This window comes from Peromyscus californicus, unplaced genomic scaffold (assembly GCF_007827085.1).
Source record: "Peromyscus californicus insignis strain IS unplaced genomic scaffold, ASM782708v3 Scaffold_5__1_contigs__length_169319896, whole genome shotgun sequence".
Taxonomy (NCBI): domain Eukaryota; kingdom Metazoa; phylum Chordata; class Mammalia; order Rodentia; family Cricetidae; genus Peromyscus; species Peromyscus californicus.
In genome coordinates, this window is record NW_026294573.1 from 84,667,939 (window position 1) to 84,687,577 (window position 19,639).

At 40.9% G+C, this 19,639-nt stretch overlaps 1 protein-coding gene across 1 annotated transcript in view; it reads right to left on the reverse strand.

Annotated features, from left to right (window-relative positions):
• Positions 1-19,639, reverse strand: part of Pappa (pappalysin 1) — a 246,389-nt gene that overhangs the window by 168,043 nt on the left and 58,707 nt on the right. Inside the window, exons 4-6 of the mRNA XM_052717315.1 lie at positions 17,706-17,999; positions 10,098-10,290; positions 2,599-2,720 (exon numbers count right to left, since the gene is read on the reverse strand). Of these exons, the coding sequence (XP_052573275.1) occupies positions 2,599-2,720; positions 10,098-10,290; positions 17,706-17,999 (609 nt within the window). The remainder of the gene's footprint in view (positions 1-2,598; positions 2,721-10,097; positions 10,291-17,705; positions 18,000-19,639) is intronic.

The window sequence follows — 19,639 nt, forward strand, 5'->3', positions numbered from 1 at the left end:
CTGGTAGAAGTATGTTTAGAGCCCTTTCAGAAATGGCTGGAAATTCTGTCTTAAGCCTGAGTCAAAATTCAGTTAATTTTTTAAATGAAATTCAAATCAGCAACCTCAATATCATAAAAACATCAATCAAACATCATAATACAATACAATCCTAATATGACCTTAGGGAAATACTAAAGTCTTTGTTTTCCGTAATTACATCACTCGCTTTATATATGAGCAAAACACTTTTTGAATGAAGAGCAAAAATACCACACTTCATAATGTCCAATAGTCTTGAATCTAAGGCATTTTAAGACAGCATCCACTAGCACTAATGGTGCAAAAGCATGAACGTGCAAATTGTAGGTGTGTTCAGTGATGTTGCACAATGCAACAAAGATTTGTGCTTCCAGAGACAACTAGATTCATTACATGTTTGTGAGTTAATCTTTGGCGGTTGCAAGTTCTGATATGCAACCTTTATTTATTTTATTTTATTTTTTTCAAGACAGGGTTTCTCTATGTAGCTTTGCACCTTTCCTGGAACTCACTCTGTAGCCCAGGCTGGCCTCAAACTCGCAGAGATCCATCTGCCTCTGCCTCCTGAATGCTGAGATTAAAGACGTGTGCCACCACCGCCTCGCTGATATGCAACCTTTAAATGGAGCTTCAACCCATAGTTTATGAAGCAGTTATCTACTCTGACCTAAGTACATTGCATCTTTTCCCTGTACACAGTGGGGATCCAAAGCCATCCTTATGTGAATTATTCAAGTCACCTGTTCAATATCTGTGACCCTCACCATGCTGCTCATGCCGTGAATCCACATAAATGCACACAACATCATTTGGCACTTTTCTTTAGGTGGCTTGTATTTACTTGTACACTATTGTATATCTATGAATGGAGGCATTGTCCAGCTACAAAATGTGTAGTGTACATTCATTTATCTGTCAGAGGACTAATGCTCTGTAGTCCTGAAAAGCTCCAAATGTGTTCTCAGGAGAGAATGGAAAAGGAATATTAAATGATGCCATAATAATTATAAAAATAATTCTGACTTTGAGGACACTCAGGACCACACCTAGAAAACTTCCCTTCTTTAAAAATTAAAATTATCTCAGTGCTTAAATGTGCTTAGTGACATTTAGTGGGAATCTAAATTCTGTAGTCTTGGATGAAGTCTCTTGTCTATTGGGTCTTGACTTTGATCAGCATGGTCTCTTTTCACTACACGGTCACTGCTCATTTGCTTACTTTACTGCTCAGTCCTAATGAATGGCCAGCATAGCCTCATCTGTGCACCCAAGACTGTTCCCAGCATATACCCCCATGGCATGTACATGGAAAGGTAGGACCATGCTATGCAAGTTGGCAAAGTGTTCTCATGTGTCAGAGATGCATAGTTTTGTCTGAGTGGGTTCCATTTGACTGGGGAAATTATGTCTACAGATTCAGGAAGAACTTTCTGAAGGGCTAGGGCATGCCATAATGAAGATCGTGGAGGAGATTCCTTCACCAGATGGGGACTGGAGTTTGATGACCTCAGGAGTCCCTTCTGTGTTTGACAGCCCGTGATTCTGTGAGGTGGAACTGAGGGCTTCTCCCAGACATCCCTCTTGCTTTATATTCCAGATAGATTTATTTAGAGTTCCCACGTTCAAATTTCATTTTTTATTTTAAGCTGCTTTAGAAAATAAAGCATAGGACCATTGTTTCCAACTTCACTTTCCCCTCTGATCCTTTTCCTTTGCTTTAGTCTATCTTTGGCATCCTTTCCCACCCTCTTTCTAAAAATATAAAGGTAGAGGAAGAGTTCTTACTGACTCTCCACAAGGGTATAGGTTCTGCTCTCTCCGATGAACTGATGTCATGATGTCTCCCCCAATGACTGTGGCTACCAGCCGACCTGCACTAGAGTTTGTGGGACTTCGAGGTGACAGGATCAATGTATGAATGTCCCAGGGCAGGGAAAGGGAAATGTGATATGAAAAGGAAGTCATGGGTTCTCTGCCAGTCTGGCTTCAGGGCTAAGTGACATAGTGCAGAAGTTGGGATTCGGCAGAAGTTGTTCTCTCTGTTTCTATAGGACACAGTAGTTGTTTTCTATACATATACAACACAATGATGCTATCCGGAGGCTCAGTCATTGGCCTCTTGGGATGCCTGAAAATGCAGGATCTGATCATGGGTAGAGATTAGAACAGTAGCAACCAAATAAAGTGTACATGGGAAAAAAGGAGTTGTGTCATATACAATAATGGCCCATGTAGCCTTTGTAATAACTGAAGAAGAGTCAAAGATGATTGATGCTTCGAAGTCACCCAATATATGCATTAACTCCTATGTGACCCGCCTGTACCCACAGGCAGCTGGAGTCTGTAAGTTATATGAACACTTGCATATATCATGTGCCTTTGACCCTTATTTACTATTTTTGTGACTTCATCATATGTAACATGAGAATTGCATACACAGAATAGTACATGTGTTCAAAAACACTTGTTAAATTAATGAGTGCATAAATAGTGTTAAGGACTGCTAAGAAGAATAAAGTTCCTTGTACATTTAATTTGTCATCTGTACACCACTCTTGTCAATAAGCTCTGACTTACCTTCTGCTTCCCGAGGACTCCAGTGTCCTGATGGTCCACAGGGCATCGGGGAAGAGGCATTGAAAGCATATTGCACCAGGATTCTCCCTTCTAGGCAAAGGTCACATGCTGATCCCAATTCTCTAGCAGGCCAAGGAAAAAGGGGAAACACACTGACTTAGGAACAGTTGAGTAAGCGGCTGGTAGGACAGGGGCAAAAGCAACGGGGCAGAGGACAGAGCCTGCATTTACTCTGCTTTCTCCACGCACACACTAAGACTAGGAAAATGGCTATAAATGATATCCCTCCTATTGCCCAGGATTTTTTTTTTTGCAGATGTCCTAATGCTGCATATACTCCTCTGATGTCAAGTAGCACAGAACCAATTGGCCATAAGACTACTACCTGCAATGACTTTAATTGCACATGGCATAAAAACCTCCACTGAGAATCTTCTGTGTGGTTGTAAGAGCACCTTTTTGCTCATTTTGTCCCCAGAAATAACTCCTTTAAAAGTATTTTCCAGGTACCCACTATGTACAAGGCATCAGTCTTCATCACAGGCATTAAGCATGAAGAAGGTGTGGTTCCTTCACCAGAAAATGAGTGGGTTGGATGAGATGATGCCTAAGAAACCTTCCAGCCCCAACATTCTAGGGATGAGTGAGTCACTCGCAATTTAACAGTCAAAAGCAGTTTCTTTACTATGCCATCTAACTCATTTTAACAGCTTTCCAGGGGGTGAGCCAATCTCTCAATGGGACCAATCCCAAAAGTGGAGTATTATGGTGGCTTCCCCAACTGTCTGGAGTATCTGGATTCAATCTCTCTCTGGTTACAACTAACTCTGGATTCCTACTGGTTCTCCAAATTTGGCATCTGTAGGAGGTGGTTATAGAGAAGACAGGAATGACTCTTCTGTATTCTCATGGATCTAAAAATCTGCAAATCTGAGTGGCATCTGCTGAGACTCCTGGCAACAGAATCTCTAGATGATGTTAAGTAACATCCCAACCAGCCCACTGTTTCTCAAAATGCAACATCCCTAGTGGTTCTTCTTCAGTCATTCCCAGAAGAATCTGTGTGATTTGGCTACCTGCAAGGATAAAATGGCAGAGGCAGACCTCAAGTTGTGTGATTTCACCTAACAAAGAAACTCCACAATTCTAGGGTTATAGTCTAAGAAAGTATATGTGTGAGCCTCATAGTTGGTTAGTTTTCTCAGCAGGAGTCAGGAGACCACCACAAACCCCATTCTCGACAGGCCATGCTCCTGCTTAACCTCTTGAGTGATCCCAACATCCAATGACCCTAACTTTCCTCATTGCCCTAGCCGTGTCTCTCTCTTCCACATTGGGTCCCATTACCCCACGTTTGATAGTTCTACCTGGATGATGCTTCTCATCCTGCAAAGTTCACTGTGAATAGTTTTTTTCTATGAATGTATTTATATATAAATGTGTTTCTTTCATATATTACGAGGCCCTTGGGAACCAGACCCATAACCTAGGCTTCCTTTCCTGTCTAATGGCTCAGCATATATCCCTAATGTTGGCTAGCATATGCAGTTGAGTGGATGGATGAGTAAATGTGTGGGTGAGTGAATATTAGTCACCCAGACACATATATAATACTCGTGGCTAAATTAAGCTAGACCTTCAAACAGCATGGTGAGCCTTCTCAGCCCAGTGGTTAAAAATGTGAAAGCACACATCAGTAAAAGGTTTGCAAGCACATTAGCACTTGGTGAAAGAATAAGAAATTAAACATTCCAAGGTTAATATAAACAGAATTGTGGGCAGCTATTATAAAATACCTATAATTATGATAGTTATTATAAAATATCTATATTTAGGCAAAACATATTTACTATAAACTTAAGTAGAGTAGACACATTCAAGTTTAACCTGTAATGCTGTCTCAGTGCTATTCAGGTAGGCTTATGTAACAAAATATTGGCAGTAGTTTGTGAGTTGCTTTTGGAAAAGGAACTATCATCTTAAGTATACCAATATACTTATAGGAAGGGAACAAGGAAAGGAGAGAAGGAGGGAGAGAGGGAATTGGGGGGATTCTTCAGAAGTCCCCAACAAAGTCAGCTTCCATGCTCAGTGGCTCTGAGTAACAAGACTGATGATAAAACAGTGACATCATGTATACCCTGTGATGGATTCAGAAACTGTGCTGACGTAGACAGCTGCTGAGTTTCTCCACTTCCCTTAGGCATAACTTGAACTTCACTGATCTCTTACCATGTGTCTGGTTCTCAAGAAGTACTGTGATGAGTAAATCACTCTCCAGCTGACTGCAAATGTGGTATGTGCTATCCTACACATCCAGGGAATGCTTTCGTCCCCAACTCCCTACGGCATTTGTTTGATTTTTATCGCCCACCTGTATACACACACACACACACACACACACACACACACACACACACACACACACACACTAAAATCATACACCTGTAGAATGCTAATATTGAGGGAGTTCATTTTTCTTTCTTTTCTTTTTCTTTTCTTTTCTTTCTTTATTTTCAAGACAGGGTTTCTCTGTGTAATAGCCCTGGCTGTCCTGGAACTCACTTTGTAGACCAGGTTGGCCTCCAACTCACAGAGATCTGCTTGCATCTGCCTCCCAAGTCTAGAATTAAAGGCATTCAAGTTCATCTTTCTTACACGGTTTATCTGAGTCAAAGCTCAAAGCTGTAGATACTGAACAAGGAGCCTGGTAACCACATGCAGCCATTTAAATTTAAACTAAGTAATATAAAATATATTTAAAAAATTCTGAACGTTTATTACATCAGTCATAATTTCAAGTACTGTATGGCCACTATTTTGGTGAATGTGGCTGCTATCTTGGTGAATGTGGATATGAAACAGTCCCATTAACAAATAAAATCCTTTTGAATGGTACTTCACTGGTCATCCTAGATAAAAAGAGAATTAGCCTCTCTCCTTTGCAGCTAGACTGGTACTAGTATGTATAGCCTTTGTTGGGGAAAATTACTCATTGTTTTATGTGTTAGGAGACGTGGAGGAGAAATTCTGCTTGGGCAAGGCTAAGCTTCTTTGACTTAAAGATCAGAAAACTGAAGTTGAAGGAGCAGAAAGAATGGATACATCTACAGGGACTTTAGATCCTGGTCTCACTTCCTAGTCCAGTATGCTTTCCAGCATATGATAGCCAATTGTTCAGATAACTGAAACCACCCAGCCAACACATTTGCAAGACAGATTAAAAATAAAGGCGTTAGAAAGACCAGGGGTGGCCTTGAATTATTTATTCAGTTGCCCCTGTGTGAGGACTCAGGCTGTGGGGGAATCTGATTATGTTTTTTTAAGGGAAACCCTTGTATTCTCCTAGACCACAGATGTGAGAACAGCAGGAGGACATGAGCATGGCCAGGGGCTAGATGCTGGCATTGATGGATGGTGTGGAAAATACCCAAGGTTTATCAAGGGAAGGGGTTTTCAAGTAGCCAAACAGTTCTGGAAAACCTCATACAAGGTAGAAGCTAACATTCCTCCAGTGCAGAATATGTGTGCTTGGTACATCACACATGTAATTTGCTGAGTTCCCCACATGACACAGGTTATCTGGGCAAGTTAGCACCTTTTTATGGAGGAGGACTCTAAGGATCACAGAAGTGAAATGTCTTGCCCAAAGGGTCATCTACTGGGAGCATTGAAGCTAAGGGTGGCAGTGACGGGAGTGTGTGTGACCAGACATCAAAGCTTCTAGACTTCATACTAAATCAGTTTGTAGGACTATAAACTCCCTGCTTATGGGAGAGTGATACACAAAAGATATAGTGCCACTTTTTTTGACAGCAATTTATTGATACTTATGGACCAACTTCAGTTAGATTATAGTTTACATAGCTGCTAAGCTTAATTAGACATATTTCAAAAATGTCAGTTTCAATTTAGCATGTGATAACTCCATTATGCAATCTTACCCTGAACAGAATAGCTATTGTATATGCCTGGAGTACTCTGACTATAGGTTATTAAAAACATATTGATTAAAGTTAAGAGTACTATGCAATACAGACACATCTCATTACACAACAATTAACCCTCTAATAGGTTTCCAACAATCAGGTGGAATTTATTTAATGGACAATAACTGCCTTATGAAATATAAATTGAATACATACACAGGAAGCTTCATTTACAAAACTTCCATTTGTTTTAAAAGTAGAACCAAGGCCAAAGCTTGACCAAAAGTCTGATACTTCTCATCACCCCAGAGAAAATAAATAAATCTACTGGCTGCTGGAAAGCTTGCTCCAAAGTGTCACATGAGTGTTCCCAAGCCCAGCTCTGAGTTCTGCAAGGGCGGCTGGGGCCAGGGAGAGGGAGTTCCTACAGAGAGCCTGGAGAGTACATTTCCTTTCTAACTGATCGAACTCTTGCCTGGATGTAAAAGGAAAGCGCTAGATTCAGTGACTGATAGTGGTGTAGACATTTAGAGCCCCAATTTGATGTAGTATCACAGTATAATGTGTTTTTAATTTTTAAAGTTATTTTTAACTCACAGATATTAATTTTGTATACTTTAAAAGTATAAAATAAAAATTTTATACAGTTTTTTTAATGATTAAATGAGGGTGATGGACAAATCTATCACCTCTTATACCTAACATTTTTTGTGTATGTATGATAAAAATCCTTAAAATATACTATTTTAACCATTTAAAAATATTTAAAGCATTATCATTCATTATAATATTTGTGTGCAGAAGACCACCAAAGATTATTTCTGTAATCTAATTGAAATTGTACCCTTTGATCAACATCTCCATTTCTCACATCCTTGTAAATTCATTATCCTCTCCCAGGCATCGTTCTCTCTATATACAAGAGTTCAACTTTTTAAAATTCCATGTATCATGGAGATAAGGTAGTATTTGTCTTTCTGAGACTTTCTTATTTCAATGAACATAATGGTCCTCTAGACTCATTCTATGTGTTTTAAATGACGGGGTTTCCTTACTGCCTTTTAGCTGGCTAATATTTCACAGTATACAGAGGCATTTTTTTAAAACTCTTTATCTGATAAAGGATATTCAGGTTGTTTGTACATCTTAGCTATCGTGAATAATGCTAATACAGACCATATGAAACAGGGTGCCTTTTCTACTGATAGATTTGATCTTTTTTTTTTCATTTTTCTTTGTATGTGTGTGTGTGTGTGTGTGTGTGTGTGTGTGTATGTGTGTTGCACCTGTGTTTGCATTTTTGCATGTGTGTGCACATATGTGTATGTACGTTTGTGTGTGTGTGTGTGTGTGTGCATACCTGTAGTGGAGGCCTGACTCTGATGTCAAGACCCACCCTCTGTTGCTCTTCCATGTTATTCATGGAGGCAGGGTCTCTCAATCAAATCAAGGGCTCACTGTTATGTCTAGTCCTGCCAGCCAGTTTACTCTGGGAACCTTCGTCTCCACTCTCCTAGGCCATGTCCTTCCAGAATTTCCTGGGGTTTGGGGACCTGGCCAGATCCACATGCTTAAATGGTAAGTGGTTTAACTACTGAGCCACCTTCCGAGCCTCTGGTTTAATTTTTATTTTGGATATGCATGCAGTAGTGCCAGAGCTGAACCACACAGTCCTAGTATGGTTTTCTGAGGTGCATCCACATTGTTTTCCATAATGGCTGTATTCATTTACATTCCCACAAGCAATATACAAGATTCCCTTTCCTCACAAGCTTTGCCAAATCTTTAGTGTGTTTTGGGAATAGCCATTTTAAGACTGTGAGGTGATAGATAAATCATTTCATGTATAAGTTGCATTTCTCTGGTAATTAGTGACAATAAGCATTTAAAAATGATCTATTAGCTATTTACATCTTTACCCCTGAGAAATCTCATTTGAGGTCTTTTGCTTATGTCAATATATATATATATATATATATATATATATATATATATATATACACACACACACACACACACACACACACACACACACACACACACACAAACACACATATACACTACTTGTAAATGAGAGGATTTTTGCCAGCTTTTGTGAGGAAACCTAATACCTCCTTCACACCTTTAGTCTGGAACGACTTAATGAAGGCATATAGGATTCATAGACAAGACATTTCCAAATGTGGTGGAATGCCAGATTCCAGCACTTTCTATGAGCTCTTGACCAAATTTCTCAGACTCTTTCAGCTCCAGTGCTCTCCTTATCTGGCACATAAGGAAACCAATCACCCTTATACCTGGTTACTGGGAATATTAACTAAGACTCTGTACAAGAAGCATTCAGATTAGAATCTATCACACGGTACGCAATTGACGGTCAGCTGCAAGCCCAGCAGAAAAAGACAAATTAATGATTAGCATGGCTATTGTCCTCACCATCCTCAATGTTATATCCACATTGCGGGATAATTATCCCAAGAAGGGCTAAGGGTGGAAGTGAGATATTACCTGAATAATGAATAACTGCAAGATTCTGAAATAGATGTAGACTATTTTTATGAATATTCATTTTCATTTTTGCAGTGGTGGGGTTGGATTCTTGGCCTCACACATGCAATGCAAGCATTCTACCATTGAACTGCATGCCTAGCTATGAATCTTTATCTGGTTCCCTCAGAGCTTGAGCTCCTTGGGAGTCTACAGTGAAAGGACACATGAGAAGTCATTGAATTGAGGTCTCCACCTTCTGACCATCAGAAGGCATAATCAGACATATTTTCAGTGGAAGACAGTTAAAAATCTGGGGGGATTGACATGTCAGATGGCATTCAAATGACAAGTGACAGACCAGGAGGCAGAGCTTTGGTTTCTCACACTTGATTAGTCTTTGGTATTCTCAAAATATACTCGGTATCCACTTTATGGTTATATATAACCATAGGCCTTTGCAAATATGAATAGTGACATATAGGCACATTGTATATAACGTGAATTATATATATTTAACATGAGAAGGTTTTCTTCCTATTAACCAGAGGCAATTTTAACTCCTGGGCTAATGGAGACAATAGCAGAAAAGATTTCTTGCAATAGAAGTACTCAAAATTCTTTTGTGGTGGGTGAGTAAATTGGTGGAGTTGAGATAAAGTCTCTTATTACATAGCCCTGCCTGTCCTAGAACTCACTGTATAGACCAGGCTAGTGTAGAACTTACAGACATCTGCCTGTCTCTGCCTCCCAAGTGCTGAGATTAAAGACAAGTACCACTAGAGTAGGCTGCATTAGGATTTCATTTCGCATCCACCCTGGTTTCCAAGCTTCTAATAATAAAGTGAATTTACCCTCTCATTTATGTGGAAGTATGCGTCATTACTGGCTCATTTCTGGTAACATTCTTTTATTCTCTGACCCAAACTTGTCAGTGTGCTTTTGAGTCCCAGTCACTGATGAATAGTGGGGTCTCTATTTAACAAGAAAAATAAGTCCAACCCTCCAAGGCTGCCTCCTTTCTGAGTCTTTCTCTTTCTGGCAGGAGGAGAAAGGGATCAGCACTCCACAAGAAACACTCACCTTTCAAAGAAGTGGCCATCGATGGGTGGGAACCACTCTAACATCACAGAGTCAGTTGTATGGCCCACAACCTGGGGGGCAAGGGCTACAGGTGCTGGCTTTCTGGAGGGTTGCCAGTTCTGGTATACCAGGTCCAGGTAACAGTGCATTCTGGAGACTTGATTGGGCGTGAAAGAGTCTGTACAGTCATCATCTGTAAGAGTCAGAGAGAGCGAGAGTGGGGAGAGAGAGTGATAAGCCTTGAGCTGCATAGGCAGGCATGCAAGAGAAGAAAGAGTCTCCATGCAGCTAGAGAGCCAGCACCCCAGTCCATCCTCGCCAGCTCAGGGCAGCCTCTTCCAGTGCTCAGAAGTTAATGGTGTGTGAACAAATTAGTGCAGTCATCACTCCTGGAGACAGGTGAGAGGAAACAGGAGGGAAAGGAGGGTGGGTAGCACTGGAAAATAAGCCTGGAACTGAGGAGATAGCTGCTAAGAAGTTACAGCTAAGGACAAGGGCAAGACAAGTTTCTTTCCAGGGACCTTATACCCTCTGGTTCCCAAGTCAGCAATGTCTCCACCCCATTCACTTGCTCTCATTCATTTCTTCATTCATTCACTCATTTATGTGCTCACTAGTTCCCTATTGTATTCTTTCGCATTCATTTGATCATGCGTTTATCAAGTCTACTTTTCACTAATGCAGTGATATTGTACTTGAAACACATTTATTAAATGTCTAATTCATGTCCAGTACTGTAAGCCAGTCTGTGGAAAGATGGGATGTGGAAAGATGGGACTTAAAATATCCCTGCCCTTAAGGATGGCATAAACGGTACTCATCTCATGAGCGAGGGTTGTTCTGTGACAACTAATGTCATGTAGATCATCAGTGATTTGATAGGGATGGCGTGTGGGGAAGAAGGAGCAACTATGAAGGCACCCAAGATAGTTGTATATACGAGGTCAATTGGATCACTAGGTTGGGGTTGAGAAAGAAAGTGACCACAAGAGAGGTAACTACGCAGCTAGAGGCATAATATTCCCTGTAAGGCTCAGGCAAGGCCTGGACATGCACTCCAGGCTGTGAATAGGGTGACACCTTAGTTGGATTTCTATTGCTGTGATAAAGATCATTACCAAAAGCAACTTGGAAAGGAAACGGTGTAATTAGCTATACTTCCATATCACAGTCCATCTTAAGGGGAAGTCAGGGCAGGAACTCAAGTTTGGTAACTGGAGGCAGGAACTGAAGCAAAGGCCATGGAAGAATGCTGCTAACTGGCTTGCTCCCCATGGCTTGCTCAACCAGTTTCCTTATACAAACCAGAACCACCTGCTTGTTGGTGGCACTGCCCAAAGTGAACTGAGTCCGTCTACATCAATCATTAATTAACCAAGAAAAAAAAATCCCCATAGACTTGCCTACAGGCCAATCTGATGGAAGCATTCATCAACTGTGGTTTCTTCTCCTCAAATGACCCTGGCTAGGGTCAAGTTGACAAAAAAAAAAAAAAAAATACAGCCCAGGTGAGGGCAAAAGCAAGCACATCTCCTTACAGCACACGTGTATGTGTGTCTGTGGGACATATTCTTAGCATGTGTTAAGTAGGAGCCAGGCATGGTGTGCCAGGCTTTGGACAGTTACCCTTTCTCTCCTAACACATGCTACTTTTGGAGTGCATACTACCATTTTCTGTTCCTTACAGAGTTGGGAACTGAGTCTGTGTTCAAGCAAGCAACTTTTGCTAGGTCATAGAGGAAAGCCTATCTGAGGCTTGAACCAAAGTTGTGTTTCCAAATGATGCCATAACTTTTTTTTTCTAAGCACAAGTGAACTATATTATGGGTCAAGTCTCCAGCAGGTGGTTTGTAAATGAGAGTTGATCCAGTTCTATTCTAAAGGGGATTGGAAACAGTCTCTCAGGTGTCTAGATATAATGACCTTCAGTCCTATTCTCCCTTTTCCAGGGTGTGGACTGAGGGCAGAGACCAAAGACTTAGCCTCTAGGGAAGAGGTTTGTCTCCAGTTTCTTTCTCCAACAGTATGATTCAGCTCCCCTGGGAACAGAAAAAAAGGCACTGTTTGGCTTGATTTCCTAATGCACCACTTCTCAGGGGTGTCTGCTTGGTCAGGATTACCACAGCTGGGCCCCGGACAGAGGAGTGTGGAGCTCACCAGATCTTAAAAATAAATGTGCTACTGGAATCCAGCAGCATAAGCTTGCTTCTCCTTATCAACCAAACAAAATAAGTTTGGGCAGGTGCTGGGCCACTAGATATGACCTTGAAGGGAATGGACAAGGGTATGGGAGAGTTTATATGCAGAGGCTGGCTTGGATTGCCTTATTAAGTTTTGAGAGTCTCCTTTTCTGCACCCTGAGGGAAAATTTTAAGACGTTTGGCAGAATCAGAAGAGCCCAGTGTTCCTTTGCAAGTATTGCACAGGAGAGGTAGTAAATCTCTCTCAAGGCCAGGTCCACCATGTAACTCCCTAAATCCTGTGGCTACCTATTGCCAGGAAAACACACACCTCAGCCTGAGGACGACCAGATCAAAGGTTCATTTTCTATCACCACTATGATTTGTACATTGTGTCCTGGAGGCCTGGAAAGAGCTACCAAGTAGATCTGATGTAGGTGGAAGGCTTGATGGCTTCATAAAAAAGTATGGTGTACAAGACACAGAGTCAAGGGAGCAAGTGTCTACGCACTTGGCACTTCCGTTTCTCATCTATGAGGTGGAGACAATAGTGATAATGAGAGGGTTCATCTCAGAATATGGCTGAGCTGGAGCGTAGGGCACAAGAACTGTGTCCACTTTGTGGCAAATGCTCACTGCCTTATGTTCCGGGGAAGTGAGTAAAGTAAGTAGGGGTGTGTGTTTGTGTGTGTGTGTGTGTGTGTGTGTGTGTGTGTGTGTGTGTGTGTGTGTGTGTTTGTGTATGTGTGTATCAGAAACTTGGAGAAGGAAGAAACAAATCTCAGAGTATAAATGGTGAATTCTTTGCGGTCTAATACTAGCCCATTATGGACTCCACATATGGACTCTGTTGATGAACAGAGATGAGGCAAATCACTGAATAGGAGGTGGTTCCTGAAGTATTACCACTATACCAAAAATATTAATATATATCTTCACTAATGGAGGACTGACTATATATTTTAAGGACATCCTTAAAATAAAATACTAACCGAGCACTACCAAACCTCCTACCTTTATAAGTCAGTTTCCTGATACATAAATTAGGGGTATTTAAATCAACTCAAACCTAGCACGGTAGTAAGGATTCAAACGGGGCACAGTAAACACTTAACAAGATGACGGAGGATGAAAGTATGAGGTATTTTTTCTTTATAAACTTCTAATTAATTTTCTTCAAAGATGTATGCTTTCCTTTTATAATTTAAATAGTAACCATTCCCAGTTTGTCAATGGGAAACAGTTTGAAAAATGGATAAGTGGTAGAAGTTAGTAGGGGAACAGGAACACATTTGAAGCGTATTAAGTTGAAAACATCTGTCCCAGGTTACATCACACTGAGACTTAGCTACTATCAGAATCTTGGGCAAAATCCCAAAGGGATTCCATTCATCATAAATGCTCTGTTTCAATTAGCTCATGTCTAGAGTCAGCCCCCTTGGCTTCCAGCCCCAAACAGCCCCACTTCTACCATCTGTGGTCCCTTTATCTAGGCCTCCAGGCTCATCTTGTTCCTCTGCTCCCATTTTGTCTCTCAGCATAAGAGACAGTGAGCACTTCAGCTCTTGGAGACACTTTTTGGGCCACTGTGCTGTTATTGCTGCAGGGCTCCAGGCTTGCTGCCTAAGTCATGTTCTGAGGGGTGCATTGCATGGAGGATCAGGACAGACAATCAGTAACTCTACCTCTTGTAGGAGCTTGGACAAATTGCTAACCCTGGCAGCCTCATTTCCACTCACTGCAATAGGAGGAATGGTAGCAGTGCCTTCCTCAAAAAGCTGATGCGAGCATTTAACAAGCTCGCTGACAGTACATAGGTAAATGGGTCAGCTTTTGTAAAAGCTTGTTGTTTGGGTTCTGTTTTTAAAATCGTAACAATAGTTTCAGTAAAATATGGTTATAAAAGCTATGCTCACTGTAAAGGTTTTGAAATGTACCCCAAATAAACATCACCCTAAGATCAGCACCTATAAATAAATTAGTGATAATGCATATGTGTGTATACATGTATACATACATTATGGGTGTGAATATAGTAAATTTCTGTAATTCTTATCATATATGTGTCTTACACATATGACTGGGGTGTTCTACACATCAAATAGTTAATAAATAATCAGGCTAGTTATTATTTGTTAAGCACCATTCATCCTGCCAAGGACAGTTTTAGATTCTTTCCCTGTATGATCCTATCTGTTGTCATTCAATATAAGAGTTCTCTATGAATTGATAAAGTAAAGGAGGCTCTGAGAAAAGAAATAATTTGCCTATAATCAAATATTACAATGTAGGCACTTCAATTTCAGGTTCCTGACACAACATCCCATGTTTGGAATGTCATGTCCCCAAGCCGTATTCTACATCCTGTTCAATGGTGTCACAACATTCTGTCATGTGGGATGCTTTGCAGTTCATTTCAGTTTTCTATTCACTTCAAGCTTGTAAGACATTTTTACTTTTTCACGTAGGTAAACATTTATTTCCTGTGCCTGGCATATAGTAAACAGTAAATATTTAGAGAGGGAACACTGCTAAGAACATTCTTACTGCTAAATATTTAAACACATCAATTGGTTTATTTGCTTCAGCTATATTCTTTGGAGACTGGACTGTTTGGTTCAATGCAAGTATGCATATTAGAAGTTCCTGACACATAGAAAGATGCTACCATAACCAAGAGGCTGGAAAAAATTCTAGGCTCATATAGTCTGTGACAAGTAATCTTGGAATACCTCTTAAGTACAGCTTGCTATGTTCAGGAAGTTGGGGGCAGATTTGCTTCCTATCTGGCAAGGGCTTAGCCATTAGTTTAGTACAAACATATACCTTAGTGTTTTCTACTGTAGTGTGAGAGATACATCAGCTGCCTGTTACCTTCTAGGCTGGACCACTTGGGAGCCTCAGAACAGTAAAGTGACTGGTTAATAACTCAGACTCTGTGGTAAGAAAGGCTTGGGCTTAAGTAATACATTTGTCTTGTTTTATGTCTTTGCCTCTGGGCAAGTTTTTTTCTGCTCTTCGACCACATGTTTTGCACCTGTAAACTGGTTATATTAATTATATAGCAATTTATCTCTTTGGGTTAATTTACATTATTTTATATATAGTTTCTTGTATATCAGAGATACTCAATTGTTGTTGGTCTTCAAAGACCAATATGGTAGCCATCAGAACATGTGGCCTTTTCCATATAAATTAGTTCAAATATTTTAAGGGTCATAATTCATGTACTCAGTTGCATCAGCTATATTTAAAGTGCTTAGTAGCCATAGATAACTAACAGCTATTATACTGAAAAGCACACACATAAGCTGTGACCATCTTGGCAGGCAGATCTGCCTTAAGGAATGAGCACCCAGCAAGGAGAGGCAGCTGGAAGAAGTCAACTTGGCAATGACTCTGCCCTCTGTTCTGGAAGACGGGAGCCCCATGCATCCCTTCCTTCAGCTCTGAGAACCCCATTTTGTTCTGCACTTTGAATTTCATCCAACTACTTCTGTCACCTCATCTATCAGAGGTCCTAGAGCAAACAAACATTTCCAAGCTCACGCTCGCCTTGAATATGTTTTTGTGGGTGGAAGTTTGGTATCGTAGCTCAGTGAATTAGTTCTGCTGTTGATGGTCACTGAGCTGAGGAGATCCTTTAAGAACAACAATACTAAATTAATCACCCTTTAGATCTTCTCACAGGGAAACAAAAAGGAGACTTAGTTTATGGGGATCTGGTAGCGGGTGGAAGCTCCCAGCCCCTAAGAAGCAGGCAAACTTCCAGACTCTTATTAGTATTTATTTCCCATGTGTGCTGAGCTGGCCGAGGCAAGGTGCTGCAGAGATGGCCGTAAACAGGGTTGTCTGAGGGCACAGGGCGCCGGATGTGGAGGGTCTGTAGGTTTGGGCATGGGAGCCCACTCGGAATCTGTTTTTGAGGAAATACCCAGCACTGTGGCTGTTTTTAGAACCAAACTTAAAGACACTTTATAGATTCAGAGATGGGTTATTCACTTTTCAACAGACATCACTTTTAAGCTGCGTGAGACAAACACTAGAAATCCCCCAGGAGTAATCAGTCTAAATGGGAAACAGTAAGGGCCATTGGGATCATCAAATATTTTGGGTTTCACCAGCAAAATCCCTTTTCAATCACATGTATCAAAACTCTAACAGGAATATGAAACAGCTGGCGGAGGCCTTTCCTGGTTCAAACCTGAATTAGGACCTTCAGCCTTACTCCCACATCAAGCAGAGCATCTGCATCGAACAGAGTGAAAACATCATCCAGATTATTCAGTTTCCCCACCTCAATATCAGCTAGGTCTCTTTAAAAGAATAGCATAAGACAGAAAGGGGAAAGAACAGTGTGTAGTGTGTCATCAGAAGCAAATGACCTCAATCAGCCTCAGTATTGTCATCTGAAAAATGGAATGGTTCCCGCTTCATAGATGTGCTATGAGAACTGAATGAGAGGGAACATATTGAAATCTTTTATAGACAATAAATGGTTACACTGAGGAAAATACTATTATTGGCAGAAACAATTTTATATACCTCAGAAAAGAAGCTAGCATGGCTAAATTATTACATGAAAAAAAAGAGAGTTTATTCATTTTCTTTGTGAGACAAAAAAGACAATCTCTTATTTTATAGAATTTACTTGTTCTAGTGAGGAAAGAGATGACTGAGTTGGGTCTTATGATGGGATTCAGTACTGGCCTACTGTGTGCAATTGTGGACAGTTGATCACAGCGAAGCATAATCAGGGCTGTGACCACCCCAAGGAAGGAGTGTTGTATTCTAATTTGTCAAAGCTGATAAAATGGCTTTAATTGGCCTCAATGTGGCCTGAGCTACCAGGAAGCACAGGGCATCCTGGGACCTAGATCACAAGTCCTTAATACTGTTTCTGATGACATCTAGGGGGCTTAATAAGTTAAAAGCAGTCAGAAAAATGTGATAATTTTGTCTTCTTAAGACAGAATGAATTCTTTTTCTCCAGCCCCCAGTAGTGAATGAGCATATGAAGATAGTATGTATGCAAGGGAGATGCTGGCTAAATAAAAAACTTCAATAATGCACCAAGGTAGAGCAATACAGCTGCAAAACTACGAGGAACCTTATAGATCAAGTTGAAGATTTGGGTTTTCTGTAAAAAGCAGAGGTAGAGTGTAGATGACCCAGAATGTCAGACCCACAAAGTTCTTCTACCTGGATTTACTGACTTTTGTCTCAGCCATCTGGTATACATTCATATACAATATCTCTCTTGTACTCCAGAAAGGCTTATGAATTAATGCTATTCTGATTGTTTAGAATGAAAAGCCTCCATCTAAGGAAAATTAGCGATTTGTTCAAGGCTACCCTGAGCCAGGACTAGAGCCCAAGTCTGACATGTGTCAGATTGGACTTCCATTGGAGATGTGGAGGGCCCTACCTGCATAGCTCATGAAGTTATTGTAAGGAGTGTCGAAGAAGCTATGAAAGCCACAAGTGTCATTCCCTGGTCCAGGGTCTCCACAAAACTTGTGTTTGGGGGCTGGGTTGGTGTCATTGCAGAGGTCTCCAGTTTCAAATGAGGGCTCTGTCTCCATGCAGGGATCACTGCAGGACTGGATTTCTGAGATGCCACGGAAGATGTGATAGAGGCCCAGGCTGTGCCCAATCTCATGGATCATGGTGTGGGTGTGTCCAGGAATGCCATAGAAAGATGGGTTCAAAACAATGCCGCCTGCAAGGGGAAAACCAGAGCATTAGGCAACTGTCTGCTTCAGGCTAGAGGAGTCCCTAAGTCAATCAAAGACAAAGGGATGCTACTTAAAATGACAGTCTTCCTCATTCTCTGAGCCTAGTGCTCCAGGGGTGTCACAACTCTGTGGTAAGTCACTGGTAAACAAACGGGTAGGAGTGTTGTGAATCACTTTGTATCATGTTTTAATCGAGAACACTTATGCCTAGGGAGGAGTAGCACTAGCCCAAGGTGATGCTAATCTACTGAAAACACACTACTCCAAGTAAGGGATTTCGATTTCTGCCCTGTCCTGACTTTCTACTGTAACCTATTCCTTAGACTGTAGTATATGCTATACTTTACACTCATTTTGAATGCTCCTATATAGATGTAACCCTCATACAGTTTCACAATCCTCAGCTCTGGCTTTCGTTATGCCTTCATTAACTCTGTGACATCCCACAACTTAGTTACCATCTTTGAATCTCATGCCTTCGTCTCTGGTGCTCTAAAAAACAAGAACACGTAGGAAAGCTGGCACTGGGTTGTACTCTGTTAAAGGATTGCTTATAATACCAACTGATGTTCCTTGAGCATTTATTATGTATCCTCCAATACTGGGCTGAGTCTTTAATGGGTATGCCTCCCTTTATCACATCATAACTCAAACATAAAGACACTTATCCACAGAGTCTGAATGATCTACCCGTGATTGAGAGAAATATGGAGATAGAATTTGAAGTCAACATTCTTGGGCTCTAAGTTCAGGGCTCCTATTCTCTGTCCCAGTATTAATGACTATCACAGAGACTAGAGAATAGTATATGATTTTTGTGGTAAGCCTTGATTGTCAACTGGACAAAGTTGAGTCATCTGAAAGGAGAAGCCTCAAGTGAGGCATTTCCTGGATGAAGTTGATCTTAGGTATGTCTCTGAGGGTTTGTCTTGATTATTCATTTAGGTAGGAAGGCCCAACCCACTGTGGGTGGCACCATTCCTCTTGAAGATTGGCCTGAGCTGTACAAAATCTAAGCATAAACTAGTGAGAGAGAAAGCTAGAGAGTAAGCCAGAAAGCAGCAGTCCTCCATGCTTCCTGCCTCCAGGTTCCTGACCTGATTTCCCTCGAAGATAGATTGTGACCTGGATGTATAAACTAAATAAGCCCTTTCCTTCCTAAGTTGCTTTTGGTCTAAGTGTTCTATCAAATCAACAGAATAAGACTGGAACACTGATTAACAATGTGTAGAATATTTGAAGAGTGATAACACATCTAAAAAGGGTTGTGAGACCTAACTAATTACTTTTAGCAGGTGGAGTAACCCCTGGAAGACATCAAATAGCTATTTGTTGTCTACCTACATGAGAACAAAAAGTATACAAACTACCTATGAAGCTAGCAGAAAAGAGTTTCAGCCCTAACTCAGACCTAGAGCATCACCATCTGCATTTTAACAAGATCCCTAGATGACTCATCTGCCTGCTCTGGATTGAGAAATAAAGAACTATACCTCACATCCCTGAAAAGGGAAAATCACCCAGTTTGTAGAGACAGAACAAACTTCAGTAGAAGCAATAGATAGTACTTGTTCCATATGCATCTTAGACATTGGGATGAGACACCTGGGCTGTGTGTCTAGAG